At 42.6% G+C, this 27,972-nt stretch overlaps 1 protein-coding gene across 1 annotated transcript; it reads left to right on the forward strand.

Annotated features, from left to right (window-relative positions):
* The first annotated feature begins 465 nt into the window (after positions 1-465).
* Positions 466-26,629, forward strand: TAF15 (TATA-box binding protein associated factor 15). The gene is made up of 16 exons (XM_075904930.2): positions 466-615; positions 4,277-4,316; positions 5,735-5,777; positions 7,779-7,869; positions 7,960-8,074; positions 9,210-9,424; positions 11,143-11,257; positions 18,194-18,228; positions 18,791-18,823; positions 20,875-20,984; positions 21,610-21,739; positions 23,538-23,624; positions 25,273-25,375; positions 25,470-25,558; positions 25,672-25,774; positions 26,274-26,629. The coding sequence occupies exons 1-16, from the start codon at positions 606-608 to the stop codon at positions 26,311-26,313; spliced, it is 1,359 nt and encodes a 452-aa protein (XP_075761045.1). The 5' UTR covers positions 466-605; the 3' UTR covers positions 26,314-26,629.
* The last annotated feature ends 1,343 nt before the right edge of the window (positions 26,630-27,972 follow it).

Consider the following 27,972-nt stretch of genomic DNA (forward strand, 5'->3'; position numbering starts at 1 on the left):
GACCCTGGGCTCCATGCAGCACTACTGCTTTGAAATGCTGTGGGGAGCACAGGACTGCCCCACTGGCCCCTTGCTGCCTGCCGCGCTTTTGCCTTTGAAAGGTAGCAACAGTCCTGGGCCCTTATCGACTAATCAAATAGTCAGTGCAAATTGCATTGACTATTCCATTAGCCAATTAGTCAAAATTTAACATCCCTGCTGTGGGCCAACACATGGCTGGCTGAAGCGCCTGGGTAGGGCTGGCCTGGATTAGCACAGCCAGCTGCAACACACCATGCACGCTCCTCCCTGCAGAGCGCTCCCTCCACCCCAGCTCAGAGTCACAGTGGTGCAATCCAACTCCCGCCCTCCCCCTTTGGCACATTGGTATAGCCCCGGCAGAACCGCGCACGCTCCCACGCCACCACAAAGTAGCACATCTCGGCTTCCCCCCTCTGAATAGCAGGTAATTGGTACCGTCCAATCCGCCTCTCTGGGCCAACCTCTCCTCCCCCTCCTGCGTGCAGCCGGGTGGTACGCGCCGCGCTCGCGGATTGGCGGCGCGGGCCCGCAGTCGGAGCGCGTGAGGTCGGCTCGGCGCTCGGGCCTGTTCGCTCTCGGCCAGGATGGCTTCGGGTGAGTCCCTGCGGCTGGGCCTGGCCGCCGCCATGTTGGACTCGCCCCCCCCCCGGCATCGTTGGGGCAGCCCTGCCCGCCTCTCCTCAGCCTGTATCTCTGTCTCGGCCCCGGGGGACGGAGAGCGTTGGGGAAGCCCCGCCCCCTCGGGGGGTGCGCGTGTTCCTCCCCCCCACCCCTGTTCCCTCCTTGGGGGGGGGGGATTATGTGTGTCCTCCCCCAGCCCCGCCCCCTCCCCCTTCCGGGGGGTGCGCGTGTTCCTCTCTCCCCTCAGCCCCGCCCCCTCCTTCGAGGGGGGATTCTGTGTCCTCCCCCAGCCCCGCCCCCTCCCCCTTCCGGGGGGTGTGTGTGTTCCTCTCTCCCCCCAGCCCCGTCCCCTCCTTCGGGGGGGGATTCTGTGTGTCCTCCCCCAGCCCCATCCCCTCCTTCTGGGGGCGGGCTTTGTGTGTTCCTCTTCCCCCTCCAGCCCCACCCCGTGCTGGGGGTGGTACGTGTCTCTTCCTCCTGGCTCCATTGGTGACTCCTTTCTGCTGTGGGCTCCCGTGGTGTTGAGCAGGGGCCCCCTTTAAGGGCCGGATTAGGTCCCATCAGTGGCAGCGAGGCCAGCATGGGGCTGAATGGATCCTGGCAACCACTGCACCAGAGTGGAAACGGTTCCCTCTTGTGGCTCAGATTGAATGGGGTGACCCTGGTGTCTCCCACAAGCATATCCACATAGCTCGAGGGTCAGTTTACTTTTCCTCAGCCCCCGCAGAAAGTATGGAGTTTTCACGCACTCTATAGCAGCTGTGGGGAACCTTTTTTGGATTGGGGGGCCACTGACCTGTAGAAGAATCAGTCAGAGGTTGCACACAAGTGAGACACAAAATAAACTTGCCCTTCACCAGCATGGGTTCCCCAGTGCTGGGGGGAGCCCTGAGCCTCAGGGGGCTGGATCCAAGGAAGCTGGGGTCTGTATCTGGCCCTGGGGCCTTAGGTTCCCCATCTGTGCTCTACAGCATGATTAAAAGAGTACTGTACTAGGGATGTTAAATATCAGTTAATTGAGTAGTTGAGCAGCCTCATGAATTCTTATTGGTCAGTCGACTATTCTGTAGTCCCTAGGGGCGGGATTGACAGCCAGTGCGCTCTGGCTCCACTCTCAAGGAGCCCCCTGCCACTGTATCAGAGGCAGCATGGCAGGGTGCCAGGCAAAATCTGGTCCATGAGGGGACCCAGTTTAAAAAACAGCTCCTCTTGTGAACCAGCTGCCCTGTCACCCTGTGCAACTGCATCTGAATATTTTAAGCTTTGCAGCAATGGCAGTTGAGGGAGAAGAGAAGTCCTGTGGTCACAGGTGCTTCCGAGGGTCAGACTTATGTTGTCAGGGCTGAGCTATTACAGTGCTGTCTTAAGCTGTGACACGTTGCGTAACAGAAATGGATAAGAAAGGCGTAAGATGTTAAGTGTCTCTTGGAAATGCAGAGAGCAGGCTTTCCACATAAAGAGAAAATTGCTTTAAAAATTGCTTAAAAATTAATTCAGAATGAAATGAGTCTCCTTCCACGTGGGTGAGTGAGACTTGGCAGCAAAGTTGTGGAAGTTTTCTCCCCACACCTGAAAAAGATTAGCAGTTTGGAATTTCCATTTTGTTCCCACTATATGCTTAAACTGACAGCTCTTATAAAAAGAGAACATTTAGAAGCAAAGATGTCTCAGTGGTTAATAATTCAGAAAACTTTAATCCAGGAAAGAATTGAAATATACATTACAAATTCTGTATCCTATTAAGAAAAAAGATGCTTTAAAAACTGACTTAAAATGTGGAATAGCAAGTCTGCTTGCATTGTCTGGGTCTAAGCCAAAGTTCCAGAGAACTTCTTACAAGGTTGGTTTGTAAGAAATGTGCGGTAACTCTCAAAACAACCCTCCAAACTCTCCAAAAATAGCTTAGAACCTCTTAGCCTATCAAAATAAACCATATGTGAAATGTATAGACTATCAGTTAAGTTTATGGAGGCTAAGTCCATTGGTGGGCCAAGACCGGATGCATTCCTGTGTTTCAAGTGTCCCCAATATCTCACCCTAATGTTGCTCTCTGATGGCTTTTAAAATCTAGATTTGTAAAGATCCAGCTTTAGGTGCCAAGTTTGCTGCTCAGACCCTTATTTAAAAAGTATGCCTTACAAAGTATAATTACATGCCAGTTAAACTTAGCATAGTGCAAATATTTTTCTCTCAAAATCCACATTCTTTTAATGTTCTTGTGTACTCTGAATCTGTCTGCCAGCAATCCGAAAGATTCTGTGTGGATGTAGACTAGTAAAGGCTTGACTTTTGCTCAACTTGCATTCTTCCATAAATGAAAAACTGGGGTTTCTTTCTGGCATGTGCTGGTGATTATAATTTTCCTGATACTCTGGCTGGTCAGACTGTGCAGCCAAGTGCTGTGCCTCGGTGTTTAGCCCTGAACATCAGTGTTCCCCCTTTGCAAAATTTTTGTGATCTAAGTGCAACACACAGCAATAACTGTGGGAGTAATGTCCTCAATGAGATCTAGCCTGCCATAGACCCCTCCATCTTGCTTTCAATCTCCAAAAGGCTCAGCCTGTTAAAATACTCCTTACTGCAGTCCAGGTGCCCCATATATGGTTTCATGAGCCAGGGCTGCAAGGTCTAAGCCAGGTGGTCTATGATCACAATGGGCATTTCCACATCCCCCATTTGGGAAAATCCCATGTCCGCAAAGCCAGCCACTATGTCATACACATTTTCCAGAGTGCACTTTATTGCCTTGCACTCTCGCAGCAATACAAGGCCAACTGTATCCTTCCCCACTCCAAATTGATTTGCAGCTGACTGGTAGCAATCCTGAGTCACCAGCTTCCACACAGCCGTTGTCACACACTTCTCAACTGAGAGGACAGCTCTCATTCAGCTACCCTTGCGCCGCAGGTTGGGGGCCAGCTCAGCAGACAGCTTTAGGAAGATTGCTTTATGCATCCTAAGGTTCTGTAGCCACTGGTCTTCGTCCAAACACCTGCATGCTGATGTGATCCTACCCATTAGTGCTGGTTTCCCTAGTCCAGAAGGGCCTCTCTACCCTGTACAGCTGCTCTGTGGCTACCAGACACAATGACAGGATGCTGCTGGCAGTATCAATCACACTTTCAGGCTCCTCAGAGTCTTCTTTATCAGTACTTTCAAGATGCTCTCCTCTGCCTTGTGCAATACTCTGTTAACTGTTATGAGGATATGTGGGAGAAATGTGGGATCCGTTTTTTCGTGCTGCCGATGCTGGAGTGCACAGTAAAGAATGGCAGTTGGGGGAAAAAAAGGCATGAAAGTATCCTGGAAGCCCGTGAACAAAGCAGTGTCTGTGGCACGTTTTGCATGGTCCCAAGATGTCCTGCGCTCTGTTCCACGGTCCCTCATGACTAGTGACAGATGGTGTCATCAGGCACTGTGGGATGCATACCTATGGTGCATTGCTCCCGCTGTCAGTGTTGAAGCTCCCAGTGTGAACACACATTGGTGACTATGCTGTTGTCGATTTCTGCATGTCCACATAACTTTCCTTGATGAAACTTGATAGTGTAGACGTACCCTTATGTGCTCTAGAGTCAGTAAATCAGAAGTGCTCAGTGCTGCTTGCTAAAAATATCTTTTATTTTTTTGATAGATTCTGGAAGTTACAGCCAATCTGGGGAACAGAAGCAGAGGTATGTATGTCTTTAATATTGCCAGTTGTTTTGAGAATCTACAAAAAACAGTGGATGAATTCAGGATTTCTCACATGAGATTTGATGCCTGTGGCTTGATGTGGTGGTATTTTTTCAGTGTCTCAGGTGCAGAATTTGGCATGCAAGCACTTTTATTATGATGATGATTTACAAGAATTTTACAAGAATATACATTGTTACAAAAGTTCATGAGGGAAAGAAAGTAAACAGGCTTAAATCAAAGTGGCAGTGGCTAACATAAATTGTTTTTGAAAGTGTGTATGGCTGATGGCTTAAATATACAGAATTCTTTTTCCTTTTGTATTTCTTTCTTAAGTAGTTTGTGGGACAGTCAGATATGATGGTAACCGATTAGACTTTGGGCAAAATAGGTAGTCAGAAGTGTAAAGTGAGGTAAATTTTCTTCACAGAACTTTAAAACCTACCTTTGTGCTCCTTGAAATTGATAAATTCATAGCTAAGAACAATTAAAATCTGATTCAGAAAATAGCCACTGGTGTGTTCTATGTCACAATATATACCATGCTTTTTAAATTTACAGGACTGCTTCAAAGTCACTTGTATGTATTCATTATTGGACAAGGGGGGTATCTCAAGCTTTTTCATTCCCAGACTGTCTCTACTTGCAGGATTGAGTCTCTGCTACACGTAAAATGCAAATACATTATCTGGTGCTTTGTTTTATAAGAGTAAAACCCCCCTTCTACAATTGGATCTACACCGGCAGACTTATGTCCATATGGTTTTGGTGACTTTGCTGGGGCTCTCCCCATGTAGATCAAATTGTGATCTATGCCATCAAGTGCCAGCAGCGCCTCTTTGCCATGTATATTGGCCAAACCAGAGAGTGTCTATTACAAAGGATAAATGGACACAAATCAGACCTCAGAAATGGTAACACACACAAACCTGTAGGGGAACATTTTAACCTGCCTGATTGCTCAATAATGAATTTTAAAGTAGCTATTCTACAAAGGAATTTCACCACCCAATTACAGAGAGAAAGTCTGTGGAACTGGAATTCCTCTACAAATTTCACACTGTTACCCTGAGCTTGAATAAAGGCATTAACTGGTTAACATATAACAAAGCCAATTTCCCCTGCCTCTCACATTCAAAGCTACAAATGGGACATATCCAGCCCACTTAATTAGCTTCATTAACACAGGTCCTGCAATTGACAAGTGGTACTTTTGCTGTTATGTATATCTTGGTTTCTGTTATTTACACCCCAACTCCTCTGATAAACACCTACATGGCAAATAGTTAAATTAGAAATATTCACAGATTTATAGTAAGTCCAAGAAATTTGCAGCTTATGTAACATAGTTTACTATCTAATTTTGTTTATACTATGTATTGATACAAGTTTTTTAAAAAAGTTCTATATTTTACAGCTATTCATCATACGGCAGTCAAAATTATGGACAAGGACCACAGGTAGGTTGAAATACTTATTGTACTTATCAAATACTAGAAGGCTTGCTCAGCCCAGAGGTCTCAGATGGGCAGCTAGGGGGAGGGTTGGGCCACTCTTGGGGGCAGACGGGGTGGCACTCCCGGGCCTCTCACTGGCACTCCGAGGGCCTGTCCTGGTGGCAGTAAGGGCCGTGCAGTGGCCGGCAGCTACTCCCCAGGACAGGCCAAGGTGTTCACTCCACTAGCCAGCAGCTTCTGGCAGGAATGCTTGCTGCCCTCCTGTGTCATTTCACAGTATAATTCTACCTCCTACCAGACCCCTCTTTTTCCATTTCATAAGAAACAATCGAATTCCAGGCACATCCCATTGTCCTGGCACAACCAAGCCTTGGCCTTGCTCTAAGTTAGGATAAGAGGAAATTACATACCAAATGTGGTGGGCCTTGCTCTTATCATTTAGGAGGCATTCTTGAACAAATGGGCTGATGGATGGACAGAGAGATGCATGTTTCTAAAGTGAATAGCTAAAAGAAGATAGTACCTTTTCTGAATAAGAGATTATTCTTGGATCGCCTTGTCTGCATTAGGGAAAATACCCTAATTTCAGTCATCAGTGGAATAGAAACAATGAGGACTCCTGTGACACCTTAAAGACTCCCAGATTTATTTGAGCATAAGCTTTCATGGGCTGGAATCCACTTCAGGTTGACAGGGGTGTATATATACACACTCATGTGCAAAGATGGCTGTTACATTACTGTGAGGCAGACCAGTGCTAAGGAGGTCAATTCATCAAGGTGGTTGCATCCCATTCCCAACAGTTGATGAGAAGATGTGAATACCAAAAGAGGGAAATTTACTTTTTGTAACAAGTTAGCCACCCCCACTCTCTATCCACACAACAGAAACGCTCACAAATGAATCCCTGCAACAAACCCCGTCGTCAGCTCTGCCTGCATATCTACTCAAGTGACACCATTGCAGGACCTAACCATGTCAGCCAATCCATCATGTTAACCTACACATCTACCAATGAGCTAATTTGTCATCATGTGCTAGCAGTGGTCCTCTGCTCTGTACATTGGCCAAACAGGACTGTGTCTACGCAAAAGAATAAATGGAGAAATTCGATATCAAGAATGGTAACATTCAGAATCCTGTAAGCGTGCACTTCAGTTTCCTTAGAAAGTCAGTGACAGACTTGAAACTTGCCATACTTCAACAAAAAAAACCTTCAAAAACTGGCTTCAGCGTGAAATTTCAGAGCTGGAATTGATGGTTAAACTTGACGCTATTAGACTGTGTGTGAATAGAGACTGGGAGTGGCTAGCTCGTGACAAAAATAATTTTCCGTCTTTTGGTGTTTGCACCTTCTTATCAGTTTTTGGGATTGGGTCATGTTCACTCTGAATGACTCGACCTCATTAGCACTCATCCTCCGCAGAGTACTGTAACACACTCATCTTTGCATGTGTTATACATCCCTACCAAACTGAAGTTTCCAATTCTTGCATTTGACAAAGTGGGCTCCAGCCCACGAAAGCTTATACCCAAATAAATGTATTAGCCTTTAGGGTGCCACAGGACTCCTCATCATTTTTGCTGAAATACACTAACACGGCTATCCCTAGGGATGTGACTAGCTAACCCAGTAAGTAACAACCTTACCAGTGGTTAACTCTAATCAGTAAGTATTAACCCAGTAACAAACAACCTTATTGGGTGATACTTACTGATAACCACTGGGCTGGAGCACCCCCCATGTGGAAACCAGCATGGCGAGGGGTGGGGCACTCCAACCTGGCCATGGCAGATGGTGAGGGCTGGAATGCATCCCCCCCCATTTAATCGGTTAACTGGTGAAACATAACATTTACCTGGATAACTGATTAAACGGGATTTTACATCCTTGCTCTGAAACAGTGGAAAAGAGCTGCACTGATGTAAACCCCCCAGTCTAGACAAGGAAAAGTACCATTTCCTCTGGTGAATCTTATTTTGAAACCTTTGTCTAAATTACAGGGTTATTCTGGCTATGGGCAAAGTGGAGAGAGTTCCTCTTATGGACAGAACTGTACAAGTTATCCAGGAACCTATGGACAAAGTCAAACAGGTTGGCTAGTTTTTTGGCTTTTTTTTAATTTACTATCTAGTAAATATTCATGGTTTGATTACCCTAAAGGGTTCTTCCATTCGTTTTCAGCTTATGGACACACTTCACAACAGGGATATGGTGGTGGTTCTGGTTATGAAAATCAGAGCTCCTATGGTCAACAATCTTACGGCAACCAGGAACAACAAAAAGAATCATCAGGAGGGTAAGAAAACAAAGTTAACTCTGTCCGTTTCAAGCATAATCTGCCAGAGATACTTTGTTAGCTAAATATTATCTAAGCTGTGTGGCTGCACCAAGTTAGTGCTTCACAGGCATTCAAGAAATCTGCTCAAGGTGGGGACCTATCAGCCGAAGAAGGGATGTTCCAGCCGGGCTGTCCTGGCACCTCTCCCTCAGCCCGAATGCTGCCAAGACGGCCCAACCCCACAGCAACATTGCTGTAGTGCTGGGATTTGCCACTACTGGAGTGGCCTTCCCCAACCCAGCTCCGAAGCAGCTTGGGTGGGAAGAGGTTCCTTCCCTCCACAGCCCAGGTGCTGCTGTGAGGAGATGGGGGGAGTTCTCTCTCCTCACAGTAGCCCTGGAGGACCCTCCACCGTAAGTCCCTTATCCGAGCTCCTAGGTGGAGCACTCACACTTCTACACCCCAACCCTCTACCCCAGGCTTGAGCCTCCTACCACACTTGGTACCACCCTCACCGCTTGACTTTTGCTTTGTGCACCTATATGAATGTGATGTGGGAACACTGTCTGCTTGGTAGCTATATTAGGAAACTTCTTAAAACAACCTTTAACAACAGCTTCCAGCTTTTAGTGTGGGGTAAACACTCATACTAACCTTTTTTCTTCTAACAATTTTCTGGCCTGATTTCTCTAGCTACTTTTGTGCTTACATTGTTGACACCATAATATTGCTTTAAAGTTAAGGTTATTTAAAAAGCCATAATGCATTATGATCTAAATAGTCTGTATAGTCATGTAGTTAGAACATACATAGACATCTGAGGTATTTGATTTTTGTAAAGGCTTCTTACTTTCATTATAAGGTGGTTTGCATGAAAAGGAGGCAATTCCAGGACACTGCAAGACAACCTACTGCAGACTTTAAACACTAATTACCTGCTGTTTTTTCCTGTTTAGGCAAACTTGCTTTAGGAATAAGATTGGGCAAGCAAATAGAAAGGGTCTGATGTTTTTCTCAACAACATAAAGTTTTAGCAATCAGGAAGTGGCTAAAGACCATCTCTTATTGTTTAACTGCTATTTATTCAGGAAGTTTTAGCAGTTTACAAATCTTTCACATGTAAATAATAATTATTATTCCTCTTTATTTTAAGTGGAAGATCCTCTTCATATGAACCCAAGTCAAGCTATGGTCAGCCGTCAAACTATGGTCAGCAGCAAGGCTCATATGACCAGCAGTCAAACTATGGCCAGCAGCAGGGCTCATATGACCAACAGTCAAACTATGACCAGCAACAAGGTTCATACGGTCAGCATGAGAAGTCCTATCAATCGCAGCAAAAGGAAAGCTACAGTCACAACACACAAGGTAGAGCACGCAGGATGAGTTTAGCAGTCTTTAGCCAAGTTAAATTGAAGAGCTTGGTTCTGCTTTGTGATATGAACTGTTCTGGGTTTCTACCTACAGATGATTATTGTGGGGGAGGTGGAAAGCAGAGAGAGCCTTTTTCTCAAATTTGGGGAGTGGTTTTTGCAAAATGATGGAGATGCAGAACTTACGTACACATGACATTTGGGGGGGGGGGGGGGGTTAACAATTGTGTCCATATGTGAGTTTCTACACCTTTTGAGAGTAATTTTCTGATCCTTGAAACATTTTTCATTTTTCTGTTGGGGAAGAGTGGTTTCCACCTCAGATTAGAGGGTGGCATTTGCTGATGGATACTGCTATTCTAAGAATCTTCACCCTAAGCCTGCAGCTTCCTTAATTAAATTAAACAGTATCAAGTGGTTGGCATGCCCTTTTTCAGCCTTCCAATTGTTTCTTTCATTTGGAGTGTTTGTTTTTAAGAGGAGGGAAGGAAGTTAATGTCTGCAAAGGGTGAATCCCACCAGACGTGCTTTCCAGAAAGTCCTTAGTGCCTAGAAGCACATTTTCCTTTTGAGAGGGGAGAAAAGGTGAAGATATTTAGAGAGATTGTAAATTTACTTCCCTTGTATCATTTCCTTGTTAAGACTGGATGTGGGGCTGGTTGTGTGGTGTGCAAAGGAGATCTAAGCTCTGTACGGGGAGTTGATAGCCAGAGGAAATAACTGTCCCTGTATGCAAGCAATATTTCGTCTCTCCCCTCTTCATAAAGTATGTTTGAAAAGAAGAGAAGGGCTCTGAATGGGAGCCAAGTCCTATGGGCAGAATTCAGGAAAGGGAAGCTGCTCCTGTTCTAAATTCTGCCACTTCGTCAAAGTGGCTAAGGCATAGGAGCCTGTATTTTCCTGAGGCTTCTGCTCCCTCTGTTTACTCTGTCCCATCGGCTTGCAGCACTTTAGTTGCATCCTTCTGCCCTGGTGGCTCTCACTTCAGGGTCTCTTCTTTAGTCCACTGTTTTCTAGACTAGACACGTGGGGAGTGAAACGATATGTTGAGTCTGGAACAGCATGGGTGGAGGAAGAGGATCAGAGAGATTGCAGCTGCAGGTAGAAGAGAGACAGAAAGAGTGGGAGTTTTGCGGTGTGAGGAAGGGTTTCTTGCTCCTTCCTTGATATTATGGAAGCTGCAGAATCAGTGCTGGCTATTACTGGTCCCATCTTCCAGAGCTTTGTACTCTTATTTGCCTGCCCATATTGGAAGGTTACTGGGAGGTGGAGGGAAGAAATATCTCCATGCAGCTAGGCACTAGGTACCTTGGAATCTGTCTTTTCTGCCCTGGGCAGTGGTCTGGTCTGCTTTCCTTATCACAGCATCAACATCTCAGCTTCTGTCTTGACAAACAAGTGATGTGGAGATTAAAATTTTGTCTTACCCTGAAAAAGGGACATAAGTAATTTTGTAAGAGAAACTCAGCTGGGATTTTAGGCACTATGGATTTATTTTCTACAAAATGTGAAGTACCCAGAATATAGTGGTATCCATATTCTAAGGAATATCCCATCCCATAGTAATCTAGGAAGACAAATGGGAACTTGGTTTAGACCTTGTGATTGAATGGAACAGCTTAAAAGAGCTTAAAACATCTATTTTTCACTGTCAAATTTAAGCAATGGGTATAAACTTGCAATGCCATTTACGCATACTTTGTGGTTCTTTAGATGGTCGCCGTGAAAAGAGTAGGTATGGAGAAGATAATAGAGGATATGGCGGCTCACAGGGAGGCGGTAGAGGGGGATATGACGTGGATGGAAGAGGTCACATGTCAGGATTAACGTAAGTGATCTAATCCCAATACCTACCAATGTATTTCTAATATCTTGCTCTTTAGCTTCAGTGTTTAAGATAACACAATTCAATCTTTGAGCACAGAAACAGAAGGTAGTTGCTTTCTTAAACTATTGATCAGCCTGCACTGAAATACCAAGGATTTAGACCAGGGAATATTACTTACATTGAACTAGAACAAGACTTAGTGATGATCATAAAGTCTCTTGACTACATTCTGTATCTGTACAAGGCCTCTCAGAGACCATTCCTGAAGCAAAATATTTTACATCCCATAAACAAAGCTTCTTTCTAGATAGAATTTAGAGCTGAGGTTTTGTAGCCTAATGACTGATAACCCTCTGAAAGGAAAGCATGTTTGGTGTATGGTGATTTACGGTAGTGTCATCTGGGTTTTATATAGTGCTTTTGATTAGTAGATTTCAGCGTGCTTTACAAAGAAGGCCAGTATTATAACATTCAAGGTTTGGTTAATAGTCTTCCTGCTTGTTAAAAGAGGTTAATTAACTATACAGGATTATTTGACCTTGACTACTTTGTTTTTCAATATTTCCTTTAAAGTAGTGACTGAATAACTAAACATAAACCTGAAGAAATGGAGCAATATATATAAATAGCTATATATTTGTCACTATTTGAGCTGTAAAACTAAACTGAATCAGAAGGCTATTGTCATTTTATTTGCCTTTAATAGCCATTAAATTTGTATACTTACCGTAAATGTTTCTGCAGCTGACTTAGGCCCTGATATGACAAAGACAGATTTGAGCATGCTTAATTGTACGTATAGTATTCATGCCCAAATTACGTACAGAGTTAACAAAGATAAAAAGACTGTTAATTTGTACCCCTACATACATTTCAGAGGTGCAGTTCTGTGGTTGTAAAGCAAGGCCATATCAACTAGAAAATAAAGCTATCAGTAATTCATGAACTAATGCTCATTAACACCATTATTCCTGCTTTGGGATAGTGCTAGATCCTCTGATGTGAAATGAGAAGTATATAATAACACTGCGAAACAGTCAAGGTTTAAGTAAAATAACAGTGACTCGTAATATTGTAAGCCTGTCTTTTATGTAATAGCATGTAACATGATACTTGTCTGGATATTTTTTGAATTTTTTCCATAGCTGCTCTTGTAATATTAGAATGTTAGGGTTCATTTATACTATGAAAGTGATTGTCAATGTTTCTGATAGTGAAATAAACAGAGGTCATAGTCTTTACCTGGTTATAACTATGGATGTTAAATTTCGATTAATTGGCTAATCGAGTAGTCGATGGAATTTCCATTGACTAGTTGATAAGGGGGGCATGCGCTCTCCCACTGTGCCTCTCCCTTTGAAATGTACAAGAGCCGCAACAGCTCCTGTGCATTTCAATGGGAGAGAGGCAGCTGGAACCCACACCAGTAGGGAGCAAAGCATTCCCAACTGGCATGGGTTCCCCTTTAACTTTGAAATGTACAAGAGCCACAGCTCTTGTACATTCCAAAGGGAGAGGAACAGCAGTGGGACAGGCGTGAGCGGGACTGTTTCAATCCCCACTAATGCTGCTGCCCCCTGCCTTCCCTGCCCCCAATGGAGGCGGTACTGGTGGGGGTGAGGCACCAGCTTTTAAGCCAGCTCCCCCCAGCACTGGCTCGTGCTTCCCTTCCCTCATTTCCGCCCCCCCCCCCCCCCCACCTCTCTGATAGAGGCAGCAAGGTGGTGGGGGAATCGAGTTCCTACTTGAGTACCTGCTTACATCCCTAGTTATAACATGGTTTAATCTGATCCCATACATATTGGAATGTCCAAATCATGTTAGAACTAGGTTGTTCCCAAATTCTTCTTAATTGTAACTGATTTCATAGTGTATATGGATCCTGAATGTTCTGACTTTGGATTATGCTATCAAAGTTAATAGAAGCTCATTTTAGATGGGTCTTAGAGTGAGGAAACTCTGTGCTCCTTTATAATTGGCTACTTTTGTATAGTGTAAGCTTCACTGGCAGCAAAACCTGTTCAGATGGTCAATTTCTGTTAGAATTGAGGTTTCTAAGAATATTGTAGGTGTTTCATTGTGAATAAGGGTATCTTCTAACATAACTATGATATAGTTTTTTTGACTTTGTAGTTGAGCCTCTTTTAATGAAGAAATTGTAAAATAAACTTTAATACAATTGGTAGACAGTGTCCATACAAAACAGACTGGTGGAACAGATGCCAGTAAAACAAATAAATAGTCCCTCCATCCAATAATGTTATTTCAAGAGACATGTAAATATCCGTTGGTGTGTAAATAATTCGTTCGTATGTAAATATGGTTGATCCCATTGCTTGACATACTTTTTCTCTCCTCAAAGTTCGTGGATGGGCATTGACAAATGTGAAGGAATGTTTTCAAGTGGGAAGGGAATGGAGTCAGTTTTAATAACCGTTTCCTCTGTTCAGCCCTGCACAGTGATGATGGTGATTATGCTTAATGATTCAAACTGCAATGTCAGAATTGTTTAGCCTAGATACAGTTGTCTTCTATTTTGATTTAAGGTTTCTGCTCCTAAAAGGTCAACTTTCACTCCATATTCAAATGGTTCTTGACCAGGTTCAAGTTGTTTGCAATCATAAAATGCGGTAGAGGGAAAACAACTTCAGAGAGGTAACAGATCCCAGCTTTTTGTCCTGAGAACAATATTTGCCCTCCCCACCACCACCACCACCACCACCATCAACCAAAACAAAACCCCACCCTGAGTCTAAAACCAGCTCTGAAAAGCTATTTGTGCAGGTACACAGAGGCTACTTCTGTTAACTATTTGGTACATAGTGTTTGACTGCAATAGGTTTTTGCATGGTATCACTTACATCCTGATTTCACTGGCAATAACAAATGTATTTAACACTGAGGGCTTGTGTAAACACTGTTTTTGTACTGCTATCAATACATAGGTTTAAAAATTTGCCGTCAGTGATTTAAAAAGAAAATTAGACCAGCCCCTGAGGTGATACTAAACATTTACAACTTAAAAATAATTTGTGTTTCTTTAATGATAGGTAACATTTCTCTGAAGTGCTTACTTTGCACTTCCCTTGGATGTTGCATTAGCTAATCTGAGACTAATGGATGTCCTTTACATATCAGCTCTTTATGAAGGCATTCTAGCTCCCCTGATTGTAACAGTGAGCAAGAGGGTAGTCCAGCTACGGGTGGTCTTTCCTCTTAGTTTGAGTCCAGATTTCTCAGTCAGGGCATAATCAAGGTCCAGACTTCAAAGAAAATAATTTTTAAAAGATAAACAGATTGTTGGGGTCCATTCAAAATGTTAGATGGTCTGGATTTGTTCCATAGTCCACCTGTTGACTTCCCTGACTTAGTCTAACCCTGTATTAAATTCATTATTGCCAAACAATCCAGTTGCTGAGACAGTCGTCTTAATTAGGTCTCCATGATAGGCCTGAGGCTGTCCAGCCTCAGCTGTTTAAAGCAAACATGTCTGTGCTTTTCTCCTCATTTAGTGTAGTATTTAAACCTAAATGCATGTTGGGAAGGTGAGCCACAATGAGCAACGTAGTTGTTAAAATTCCAGCAACACTTATTGCTCCACCTGTGCTGGCAATACCTTGACTTTCTTTGCTAGCATCTTTTTTTAACAGAGGAGGATTGCTAGGTATGGAGTCTGTAAGTTGGTGAAATTCCAGGCTTTTTTGAGTACTATCACAAATGTAAAATACCTTGATAGAAGGAAAATCCAGTTAGCAGAATATGTGGTTTTATTGCTATCTTAAATAGTTTTAATTTATGTTCTATTTAGAAAGGTAAGTCCTTGCATGTAACTCCTATTGTACTCCATGATAAGTCTATGTGCACATTAGATATCAGAATTTGATCCCTGACTTTTTATGTCACTTGTTTTAGTAACTGCAGCTTTTTTTTCTCATTGAAAACATGTATGTCTTGAAGCCCTCTAAAGTTAGTACACGTTTGCATCAGTGGCAAAAAGAAGCCATAATGCTGTTGGAAGGGTTTTAGCTGAAAGACCATGATTACTGCTTACTTCAACCATGATTAATGCTCAGTTGATGCATCCCTTTTCTTCTGTAAACTTAAACACTGGTGGTAACCTGTACGCCTTGGGTTCTAGCGGTTATTCAGATCATGCCAATGAGTTTGAAAATGGGTGGATGCCAGCTTACAAGAAAAATCTTTTGGATGACAGCCTTTTTGTGGTATTATGGTTAATTATTGTCAGTGATGATTCTGATTCACTTTGGCTGCCTGGAATTTAAGTTTTGTATTGGTGGGATGGCTAAATTTTTTGCTAGTTGCTCTTGACTGATCAATGAATATTTTGAAAACTAGAACTCTGGTTGGTTATCTGCCATATTCAGTCTGTCTATAAAGCTGATAACGGCAGTATAGAGTGTGATGCTAATTAGGTTACACATGCTCTAGGGCAATTATATTGCATTATATTGCATCTGTATTAAATTCATTATTGCCAAACAATCCAGTTGCTGAGACAGTTGTCTTAATTAGGTCTCCATGATAAGCCTGAGGCTGTCCAGCCTCAGCTGTTTAAAGCAAACATGTCTGTGCTTTTCCCCTCATTTAGTGTAGTATTTAAACCTAAACGCATGTTGGGAAGGTGAGAGTTATGTCCCTGGGTCCCCAGCAGCTATTCCCAATGATCTCTGGAACAGAAAAATACTACTCTGAAGTGCATGTGAAAGAGCAAAATTGTCACATTCATCCAAGAGGTCTGCCATCTGAATCAGAGACATTCGTTCCGTTGGTTACACAAGACATAAAGGAGACTAGCCAACTCTGAAGCACAGTAGGCAAAAAACACAACTTTCCAGAATATTGTTAACAACCCCAAACCATTTATAATCGAAAGTGGAGAGTTACTTCACACCAAGTTGCAGGAAGTGATCTCTGTTGGGCAGTAATGCTTTCAGCCCCTGGTTTCAGGCATTACTTATTCAGTTCTGTCATTCTTGAACCCTGGGGCATATGTTTTCTAGTCATTCCTTTTGCTGTAAACAAGTGTGTTTTATTTCCTGATCTACATCTTTCATGTTGTATGTTTGCAAACCACAAAAAATGCACATTCTGAACATGCAGTTTTGTGGGACAGGGGAAGGAATCCAGACTTTGAAATCTTCAGTGCAAAATCTGCATGACTCACTCATTCACTATAAATCAGTGTACCTAGTTCTGTGCCAGTGGGGCAGAATTAACAATTGGCATTCATTAATAAAGTTATGGGGAAAACTCTTGGTCCATTCTCAGGGAATTGAAGTGCATTATGGGTGGCAGCCTGTCTTTGCAATAGAATTTTTGTGATTACCTTTCTTGTTTTATCAGTCTTTACAGTTATCCATCCTTTAATAGAAACCTCTCTAAATAGTGTTATGCAGCTGAATATAACTGCATAAATAAGTCTTAGTGTATCCAAAACATTTGAAAATCCACAGCAAGCTCATTAAAATAGAGCCTAGCAGAAGGTAGCATTCCATGAATGTAAATAGTTTTGTAATGATAATATCAGTTGTGTTCCTTGTATGGTACTAAGACTTTAAAGCTAGCTTACATAATTATTAATGAACTCCTGCCCCTTGTTTGACACACACTTGTTTGACTTTTAAAAATTGTAAATTATATCTTACATTCATGACTTCACGTTTGCTGTAATGGAAAATGTATATACAGTATCCTAAAGACATGAATTAATGGCCTATTTTACTAATGTCCCTTATTTTGAGTTCTTGTCCTACACTTGGACTGTGACAAGTTGTGCGATTGGAGTTCATTAAAACCAGAAAGGATCCTAATTATAAGCAATCTACTGCAGTGGCTGTTGCATTAGCTGTAAGGCAGAATCTCCAAGGGTTGGACATGGAGCGCTAGGTGAGAAATTTTATGGAAATAGTGTACCAGTTAGAGTTCCCATGATAAGAAATAAATGAACTTGCCACGTTTACTGCAGGTAACTGTTGAAGAAAAACCTGCCTTCCTGCACACACTTCTGGTGTATGCAGTCAGGCAGTCTTATAATCTTTGCAAGGCTTGCTGTTAACTTAAATGCCATTGATTCTTTTTCCTACTGACCTTGAATATAGAGTGTTTTAATCTTCACAAATGGATTAAGTTAAAAATGCTAACTAAGAAATATTAATACCATGATCATCACGTTAATTAAATAGAATAAACATGAGAGAAATCAAGATTTTACTCCATTGAATTTGGAATGGGAATTGCAACAATTAAACTCTCTTCATTCCTGGAGATCTGTGTGTGTAATCTATTAATTTGGTTTGTTTTGTGCCACAGGTTTCAGAATGAAATTGTTAAAAGTTCACAGCCTCTGCTATTGAAGATTATTTTTATATACATGCTTTATTTTAATACCAAGTGCTAGTAGTACACTGTACAGATTCACAGATCTTATTGAATGTGCTTAGTAATGCTAATTTATCCAAATTCATTTGAATGCATAAGAATAGAGGTTAACTAGTTTCAGTTCACAAGTGGTAACAACTCCAATCTAACATCTGCATCAGTAGTTAAAGCCCATAGCCTTTATAAAAACCATGTCTCTGTTTTAAATCCCAGTTTTAAATAGTATTCATTTGGCTTGTGGGCTAGGGAAAAGTGGTTTTAAAATTGTGTGTGTGTGTGTGTGTGTGATGTATATAAACACACACATGCTCCTTTGTTTCAACAATTCTTTTGGAGGTTAGTTTCAGGGATTAGTGCCATGGGAGGTTAGCAATCTGAAAGAATAATCTTTGAAAGAAAATAAGTAGTGTGCAAAAACAGAGGTGATACGTTAAGCCACTAGACAGTAACTTTTGATCAGTTAAGTGTAGATTGAGCCTTGGGCTCAACACATAGAGATTTAAGGAAGAAATCATTTCTTCAATTTTTCCTCTGCAGTGGTGGTGACCGTGGTGGCTTCAAAAATTTTGGTGGTAAGTGCTGAGTATCAAAAATGTTTCAGTGGAAATTCTGTATAAATCTAAAAGCCACCAATATCTTATTACTATCCAGTAGAAGCATTCTAGCGTTTCTATTTTGCTGGGGCTGGTGTGTTTGTGTGCTTTAAAAGTCAATCTTTTAACAATAAACTGGATATCTGCTTTGTCAAATTGCATGAAAGAAATGGTGGAGATCTAAGAACTTCACTGGATTTTGGGTTTTTTTGTTACAAATGCTGCTTTGAATGGTACTAGTGACAAAATAATTGTGGTTAAACTGCTTGGTCATCTGACAACCAGCATTTGCAAGATAAACACCAGCTTAATGCTAGTGTGGCTGATGCCACATACCGTAAGTTCAAGAACATATTAACGTTCTACAGATGCCTGCTAGTGAACATTTTATTCTAAATATTCTCCAGATTTCTGGTTAACAGCTTAGATTTTCAGATACATTGAGTATGTAGCTTGACTATTTTCTTGTCTTATTTAACAAGCTTTTAAACAGCTTTCCTTTCTAAAGTAGCCTTTTTTCATTTTTTTAACCATTCTCCAGGTCAGAGGGATTATGGACAGAAATCAGATGCTGGTAAGAAAACAAGCAGTGTGTGGATTGCAACTCTTTGTACTTCATAGCATTTGTAACACATGCACGCACTTTGGAGGACCATGACCAGTTAAAGGCTGATCTGAAATTAACATGACAGTCAATAAAGACAAGTGCAAAGTACTTCTCTTATGAAGGAAAAATAAAACAAATGCACAAATACAACTGGCTATGTGGTAGTACTGCTAAAAAGGGTCAGGGATTGAACATGAGTCAACAATCCTATGCAGTTGTATGTGAGACTAATATTCTGGGGACTAATATTTTGGGGTATGTTAAACACATTAATACATGAGAGTGTAGAGAAGAGCAACAAATATGATCAAAAGTTTAGGAAATCTGATCAGCCTGTGGGAGACTTTCTAAGACTTTGAATATGTTAAGGGATGTTATAAAGAGGATGGCAATCAATTTGTGCAGGACAGGATGTAATGGGTGTAATTTGCAGCAAGGGAGATTTTGGTTAGATATTAAGAGAAACTTAAATTACAAGAGCAGTTGGGATCTGGAGCAGGTTTCCAAGGGAAGTTGTGAAATCCCCATCATTGGAGAGTTTTAAACACCTGTCAGGAGGATCTAGTTTTACTTGGTCCTGCTTCAGTACAAAGGGCTATACAAATAAGCCTACAGGCAGTCCCCGAGTTACGCAGATCCGACTTATGTCGGATCCGCAGTTACAAACGGGGCCGTTCCTCTCCCTGGTCTCCAGGAGACCAGGGAGAGGAAGCAAAGCGGCGGAACACGTGGGCAGCGGACAGGGCTGACCGCTGCCCACGCGCTCCGAGGCTTGGCTCTGCTTTGCCCCCCCCCCCCATCCCCCTGGTCTGCAGACCAGGGGGACGGGGGGGCAAAGCAGAGCAAAGCCACGGAGCACGCGGGCAGCGGACAGCCCAGACGCGTCTGGGCTGTCCTGCTGCCCCCGTGCTCCGTGGCTTTGCTCCGGACACCTGTGGTACAGCAGCTGGGGCGCTGCCAGTTGGTCCCGTAGCAGTTGGACCAACCCAGCAGCACCCCAGCTGCTCTGCCCCTGGCGTCCCCAAGTCAGCCGCTGCTGAAACTGACCAGTGGCTGACTACAGGAAGCCCCTGCCCCGGGCTTCCTGGAATCAGCTGCTGATCAGTTTCAGCAGCAGCTGACTTGGGGATGCCTGGGGTTCTTAAGTTGAATCTGTATGTAAGTCAGAACTGGCGTCCAGATTCAGCTGCTGTTGAAACTGATCAGTTTCAGCAGCGACTGAATCTGGACGCCAGTTCCGACTTACATACAGATTCAACTTAAGAACAAACCTACAGTCCCTATCTTGTACGTAACCCGGGGACTGCCTGTATATTTTTATGAGTCTCTGTATTTTAACATCAAATACAGTTTAGCAAATTCTGGATCAGCTTGAGTCAAGTAAATGATAATGTTCTTGTTTTCTTTGTAGATGCTGGATATGGTTGGTTTTCTGACTTAAAAGAACATTGCCAAAATCTAATATTTATATTTGTTTTACTATAGATTCTAAAACATGAGGGACTTTTCAAAAAAGGAATTTTTACTAGTACTTTTGATTTTTTTGCACTCTGTCTTGGATTTTTCTGATTCTTTTATGCTGAAACAGTGCTTTTGGGTCTTATGTGGTGTTTCAGTTAAATTGTATAGGTCCTTTTTTATTTAAATTATACACATTTTGGGCCTACTTGAATGCCCTACTTACAGAGATAAGTTGTGACTGGCTGCCATGCAATCAGATGTGCAAGGCGATCATTCTGCAGTATCGTAAGGCTGTCTTCCTCTACTTCGGAAGTTCTTGCTGTTAGAGTTTACAGCACAAACTCAGACTTTTCTCACTTCATTAATATGAGAGCTCCCAAGCTACCAGGTATCCAAGGAGATGTTGAAGGACCTTCGATGTCTGAGCCAAAAATGATGGAGATTTTCACTGACCTCAGACAAAGTGGCATTTTTAATTTCTGCAGCATATAACTGTTCTGGCTAATATATGCAAAGGCATTTGGTAAAAATGACTTACCAGTACTTTTATTTAATAGATACAGAATCTGACAACTCTGATAACAACACCATCTTTGTGCAAGGACTTGGAGAAGGTGTTTCAGCAGATGAAGTGGCTGAATATTTCAAGCAAATAGGTATTATAAAGGTGTGTGTGGTGACAAATCATTGTCACTCAAAGCTTTGGAAGGCTATAGATCAAATATGTTGGAAATATCTTAAAAAGCAGCACATTCCCTGCCTTTTATTTTCGAGCGACTATATGTCTGTCTTTTCTCCTGCTGATTCACAGATGGCAGCTTACAGAAAAGAAGTTGCTGGTATTACCAACTTACTAGCACAGAAGTCAGCTGCCATTTCTCTTTTCTACTCCTAGTTCTCTAAGAATTTCCTTATTATGTGTCCCTATCAGGAGTGAATATTTAATGCTTCAATAAGTAATTATGTCTCTCTTACCCGCTCACTCAGGGCTTTTCTTACCTGCTTGCTCAGGGCTTTTCTTCCTATCCTCAGAAATCCAAATCAAGGGCGCTCCTTCATTATACTTGACCTCAACTAAAGTTCTAACTAGTCGAGGCCATTTCATTTTAAAGTTCATGCTGTGAGCTGGAGAGCAGTCAGTATTCTTCCATCAACCAAATTTTTTTTCATGTAAACTAGCCCCCACGAATCTCTTCTGCTACCACTCATTAATAAAAATTGCTTATACTGTTAACTGGTTTGAGTAGTTTCCTCCATTAACTGAATGTTGAGGAAATACCTTTTTTTTCCAGACTAACAAAAAGACTGGCAAGCTTATGATAAATCTATATACAGATAAGGATACAGGCAAACCAAAAGGAGAAGCAACAGTGTCTTTTGATGACCCTCCTTCTGCAAAAGCAGCCATTGACTGGTTTGATGGTAAGATTGCCTTTTTTCCTTTTGTGCATGACACTTAGCAGTCAGTAGAGACTGCATATTCATAATCACCTTTGGACTGAGTGTCATTTCTTTTTAAATCCATTTCAAACAGACCCCTGTTTTTTCCCCCCTCTGATGTGCTGGTTCAGAAGAAAGCCATTATTTCTGTCGCTGCGTGTTCACTTGTCTCTGAATACAATTTAGTCAGTGTGAGTGAGTTTTTCTGATGTAATTCAACACCATGCAACTTGTTATGGTGTCATTTAGCTTATTGAAACTAGAACATCACAGTAAGCGGACTACAAACGGAGGTGTGGTAGGTGAGGTACCATGGAGTTGGTAGCAGGCCCTCAAAACTCTAGCCAAGGTTGAAAACTCATTGTGGAAGGCACTCTAGGGCACTGGATTACTTTTGTTGTGTTTGTAAAGGACTGACAATCTAATGGACTGTATGAACAAAGAGCAGGAGGGGAAACAGGCACAGAAAAGTCATCTGTCAAAGGCCACACAGATAGTAACAGAACTAGAAATGAGCAATGTGAATGGTTAGATGGTAAGCCTTACCCTTAAAAATCAATCCACTTGAAACATATTTGCAAAAAATAAGGCATAAAAAATAAATTTGCTAGTCAATTTCTTCTTGCGGATCGTTACATCAACTCCAAACCCAAGCACATCCCTCCATCTTTGCTGCTTAGGTCTACGTATTCCAAGAGTCAGCGGAAACACAACGCCATTAGAACTGGTGTTAATATTGTTTAACATTCTGTTGTTAGAAAGCAATATAACGGTCCTTTTTAAACTTTTCAGTGTGTTTCCAGAACCTGCTCCCCCTCTCCGCTACAGAGTTTCCTGAGGTTTGGGGCACACTGATTGATTTTTAAGGCCATTGCAGTGGTTGCTGTGCGATGCATCCAAACGATAATAGGCCCCAGAGTGCCCTGTGATAAGATTTTAATTGTATAATACATTCTAGTTGCAATCCTGTAATATGGAAGTGCACATCCTTGTGCAGGGAAGAGCGATATTGATTCTCTACTATCTGTTGGTATGAAAACATACTGTCTGATTAGTGGGATCAAGGTTCATAGATATTTAAACTGCCCTCTAATAAACTATACTGATGACAAGCATAGCAGGTAAATCCATGGTTGCATCTTGTGTCCTTAATCTAAATTTCAACTTATAGATTGTGCTTTGATTTAAATGTGCATCTTTTTGAAAGCCTATTGTATCAAGAATAGATATACAGGCAGTCCCCGGGTTACATGGATCCGACTTACATCGGATCCCTACTTACAAACGGGGTGAGGCAACCCCGCACTAGCTGCTTCCCCCCAGCAGACAAGGGAGACGCGAAGCTAGCGCCTGCCCCCTCAGCAGACCAGGGAGACGCGGAGCGGCTTTTCTCAGCAGACACCTCAGCTTGAGAATAAAGGACTGAGGGAAGTGAGGTGTGGGAGAATAAAACTGAGCTCTGGAGAAATGTTTGGCTAGCGTTTCCCCTACAATATGTACCAGTTCCGACTTACATACAAATTCAACTTAAGAACAAACCTACAGTCCCTATCTTGTACGTAACCCGGGGACTGCCTGTAAATACATATTTGTGTCTCCTTACTGTTTGCCATCTGTGCAGTGATGCTAGAATCCTATTTTCAGCAGCATTTTGATTGAACATAATACTTTTTCTGGTACTGCTGGTGTTGAATTTAACAATGCAAGTTATGATCACTTTGGATGTTGCTGTCCATTATTGAGCTCTTGTGAATTGTTTCTCTTTCTCTTTTCCCTTTAGGAAAAGAATTCCAGGGCAATGTTATCAAAGTTTCTTTTGCAACCAGAAGGCCTGAATTTCAGAGAGGTGGTGGCAGTGGTCGTCGAGGTAACAATAGAAGTTATAGGGTATCTTTCCTTTTGTATGTTAAATGCAGTCACTTGTGATCTTTTTAAAGAGGGCTAACCCCTTGGCAGTAATGTATGTGGGTTTTGGGAAGGCATAGTGAAAGATTTCTGGCATTTAAGGTGTTAGTAAAGATGGCAGTAGCATGTGCAAGTTAAGTAAATTCTGTAGTCCACTCTTTTGGACTAGGGTACATCTAGTTCTGTACATTCCCAATGTGGAGATGTTGCCTACTTCAACATTCATCCTGGCTTATAAAGAAAATGTAAAATATGTGGCCAGTCTTAAAGTCATTAATTACATAGCACAGCTTTCTGAGCTGTTGTCTTGGGATGCGTTGCTGGGAATTTGCAATGGGAGTTCAGGGGGGTTGGGTACCCAATTCCTGCTCAAAAGTCCATAGAAGCTGGGTACCCAACCCCCATTGTCCTCTTTAAAAATCCCAGACGCTTTGTGGAGTTCAGCCCTATCAAACGAGTCTGTTGGGTATTGATCTTACTGCACTTCCTTTAACAGGCGGGCTTTATATGCTGTGATGTTACGAACAAACACTGGTTTTTAGGCCCAAGCAATTTTAGGGGGTTGATAAAGGGGTCATTTTTTAAAACCTAGTTCTATGTGATAGGTGGGGCTCTTCCATGCTAAAAACAAGAATCCTGGAGCCTGTATTGGAAGAATCCTGCCATATGTGGCAGGGTGGAGCATATATTTGGTTACTTCTGTGATTTGATCTGTCTGTAGTTGGAATCGGATGTGTAGTTAGAATCTCAATGAAACTTCACTAATACATAAAACAGATTTGTAATTGATCAGCTGGTAAAGTACTTACAGTGCTGAAAGGGAATAAAATAGAAAACACATGGCACAGACTTATATGGCCACCAGGTGCTGCTCCTGCACAATATTCCCTCTTTTGTATGAGTTGAAATAAAAACATTCATACTCTAAGCTTTACAGCTGCCCACAGACCTCCACTGGGGGAGATTTGAGTCCTGCAGTTCAGAGGTTTGACAAATGTTTGAGCATTTGCGCTACCTTTTAAATGTAAAACATGACATGGTTTTTCTCTTTGGGCTAGTTAAATTTTAGCATTTCATAAGTAATTCTAAAAGAATCAATTTGCAAATTGCACATTGGTGTGCTTGTCAGGCTGCCATCCATTTCCAGATTTCCTAATTCATGGAAACTATTATCTTAGAAGGTGGCTGATTAAATCACCCAGGGTATGTCTACACTACCCTCCTAGTTCGAACTACCTACTCCTAGTTTCACGAGGAGTAACGGTAGTTCGGAATAGGACCCTAGTCCGAACTACCTAGTTCGAGCCCCGTGTAGCCGCGCTACACGGGGTTCGAAGCAGCGGGGATTTAAAAATGGCGGCTCCCCGCTTATGCTAATGAAGCCCGGGAAATTCAAATCCCGAGCTTCATTAGCAAGTGCGGTATGCATACATTACCCCGCTGGTTCGAACTAGCGGGGTAGTGTAGACATACCCCCAGTGGCTCATTCCTCCACCAAGGAATTATGCCTGTCACTTGCCGAAGCCAGTGAGAGCCTGCAGATAAACTTCTTGTGTATGGGTTAAAGGAACACCTCCCCTGCTTTATTCTGATTATCATTCTGTCCACAGGATCACGAGGTGGCTTTGGAAGAGGTGGGGGCTTTGGAAGAGGTGGAGGCTTCCAGGGTAGAGGTGGGGATCCCAAAAATGGTGATTGGATTTGTCCTAACCCGTAAGTGTTGTTTTAATTGGGTTAGGAGTGTTTTATATGTGTTCATTCAGTTCCTGACAAAACTCAGTATGAGGAATCTCTCTCTCTCTTTCAGGAGCTGTGGTAATATGAACTTTGCTCGCAGGAATTCCTGCAATCAGTGTAATGAGCCCAGACCAGAAGAGTCACGTCCATCAGGTGGAGGTGTGTAAGAGATCAGTGCAAGTGTAACAACTTACTTCTGACTGTGTTCGGTGCGATTGTGGTGTTGTAGCAACACATTCGTCAGTGTTTGATCTTGCCTGTCTCCCTTACAGATTTCCACGGGAGAGGTGGTTTTGGAGGTGAAAGAGGATACAGAGGGCGTGGTAGCAGAGGGGGCGACCGAGGTGGTGGCTATGGTGGTAAAATGGGAGGAAGGTAAATATTATCTTTGCTGCTTTGACGACTTGTGGAATGTAGATTTTAAGAGGGTGGGCTCTTCCTTGATAAATACAACTTGTGGCTGGATTAGGGTGACCAGATGCCTTCATTTTATAGGGACAATCCTAATATTCAAGGTTTTTTTTCTTAGATCGATGCTTATTCTCCCCTCCCCCCTACTCCTTATCCTGATTTTTCACACTTGGTATCTGGTCACCCTAGGTGGTATCAAGGAGTAACTGTTATTAAAGCACAGATATTTTACATAGCATAATAGTGTGTACAGTTCACAAGTTAGATTCCTTTTGCTGAAAGGACATACAAACACAGGCCACTAAGAACAGTTTCAGGCAGGTAGATGCCTAGCTATTAGCAGTGGCCAATGCCCACAGCAGAAGGGGAGCCAAAAGAAGAGATTTGCACAGGTAGGTGTTTGGGGTGGTCTCCAGCTGCTGGAGTTGCAATGGGACTCAATAGACTTGAATTTGTTTTTCAGAAACGACTTCAGAAATGACCAGCGCAACAGGCCATACTAGAGACCGCTGGGAATGTTCTGTTTGTCTCTGACACAGTCAGTAGAGCTTTGCCTGCTGCTTTACCCATGGCCTCTTTTGGATGGCAAATTACGCAGAATTGGATTTATATTTTAGTGGGAGGGACTGGGACAGTTTCTTTTAGTTTTTCTTTCCAGCAAGTCCATTGAAATTTCATCTTTAATTTCCAACGTTTTCCTGATTTCACTCTTTCAGCTCTTCAGCAGCCTATAAGAAAGAACAGAAAGAATTGTAAAATATTGCCAGAATCGAATGTTTTGTAATACAACAATAAAAACTGATTGTTTTATTTGTGAAATATTACATTGTTCTCCCAGTTACTTCATCACTTTAAGCCCCATCCTTTCCCTCCACATTCCCAGTCTTCTGTGGAGCAGCCTGGGTTACAAGTCAGGGTCTTGCTCACAAATGACATTATTCTGTAAGTCCCTACCATTATGAAATGCCCTTAGAACCTTTTTAGTTTAGTCCCTGGAGAAGCTATTTCCAGTCCATGTCTTTGGGCTCAGAACTAGCAGCACATTTCCCTACATTGCACTTCCCTTCTCACCTTGCTGAGCAGAAGCTCGAGTCAGCCTACATCGGGGATGTCTGTCCCACTTGGGTAGTCACTGGAGTCGTTCCGGGGAACCCAAAGGTGGCAGGCAGTGTGTTCCCATTGTGTCTGGGACTTGATCAAACGAAGAGAGAGTTAAGTCAGAAGATGGGACAGTCGGCTCAAAACAGAAGTACCTAGCTATGAACCACTTCACCTCTGAGCCGCAGTTGTGGAAATTAACATGGTGGCAAGCAACAGTAAAGAGGTAGAGGTGAGTTGGGCTGCCAGCCCTGCTCCTAGTGGAGAGTACACACAATACTAGCCGCAGCTGGCACTCAGTAGGGAAGCCATAGCTTGAAGAAACAAGGGAGACCAAACCTTCCACATCAAGGCTGAGATGGGTTGGTGGGATGCCATGAGAGTCTTGGCACTGTGCCGCCTGCTTCGTGGATAACATCCTTTGTCTTCAGTGCTGTCAATCTTACACCAGAATTACTTTTGCTTTCCTAAAAGATCGGTAGGACAGCTGATGACCTCTGCCTTCCTGCATAGCAAAATCGTATCACTGTGGGTTTGAGGGTCTGGTTTGAACCTGATCATTAGAAGGGGTGGCTGGTCAGTGCCTGTCATCGGTTTGCTTTGTTCAATTCTGCATGGACTTGGGGGGAAAAACGCTGACATGGGCATGCCCTGCATTCAGTTTGTAATATCTGACAACCTTCCAGCAATGAGTAGAATATTAACAGCATCAACCTCTTGGTCTTGTAGATCCATTGGTTTTATACAGTTCACCGTGTAAGGGTCTGAGGCATCATCTCAAAAACAGACCTCTTGTCAATTCTGTGTGGGTGCCAAAGATACCACGACTCTCAGATGCATTTGCATGAAGATCTTTGGCCAAAAAGTGGTCGCCCTTCTCTGTTTAGTGCAGGCTGCTGGCACCTGATGTCCAAAATGTGGCTGCATATCAATGCTGCTGGATATGTGAGGTTATAAATAGCTTTGGGATGACAGGAGTTATGGAAAGGTAAGGAGCAGATGAAATTAAAAGGTCGAATAACTACAATCTAGGACTTGATCTTAAACAAGAAGTAGGACCTGCT

Source organism: Pelodiscus sinensis, chromosome 21, assembly GCF_052426305.1.
Source record: "Pelodiscus sinensis isolate ZL-2025 chromosome 21, ASM5242630v1, whole genome shotgun sequence".
Taxonomy (NCBI): domain Eukaryota; kingdom Metazoa; phylum Chordata; order Testudines; family Trionychidae; genus Pelodiscus; species Pelodiscus sinensis.

What these genes read in the sequence shown, in the direction of transcription:
- TAF15 (XM_075904930.2), top strand. An exon ending in TCTGGGGAACAGAAGCAGAG is followed by an intron (nt 4,317 to 5,734) that starts GTATGTATGTCT and finishes TATATTTTACAG; the next exon opens with CTATTCATCATACGGCAGTC. An exon ending in TGGTGGCAGTGGTCGTCGAG is followed by an intron (nt 23,625 to 25,272) that starts GTAACAATAGAA and finishes TTCTGTCCACAG; the next exon opens with GATCACGAGGTGGCTTTGGA.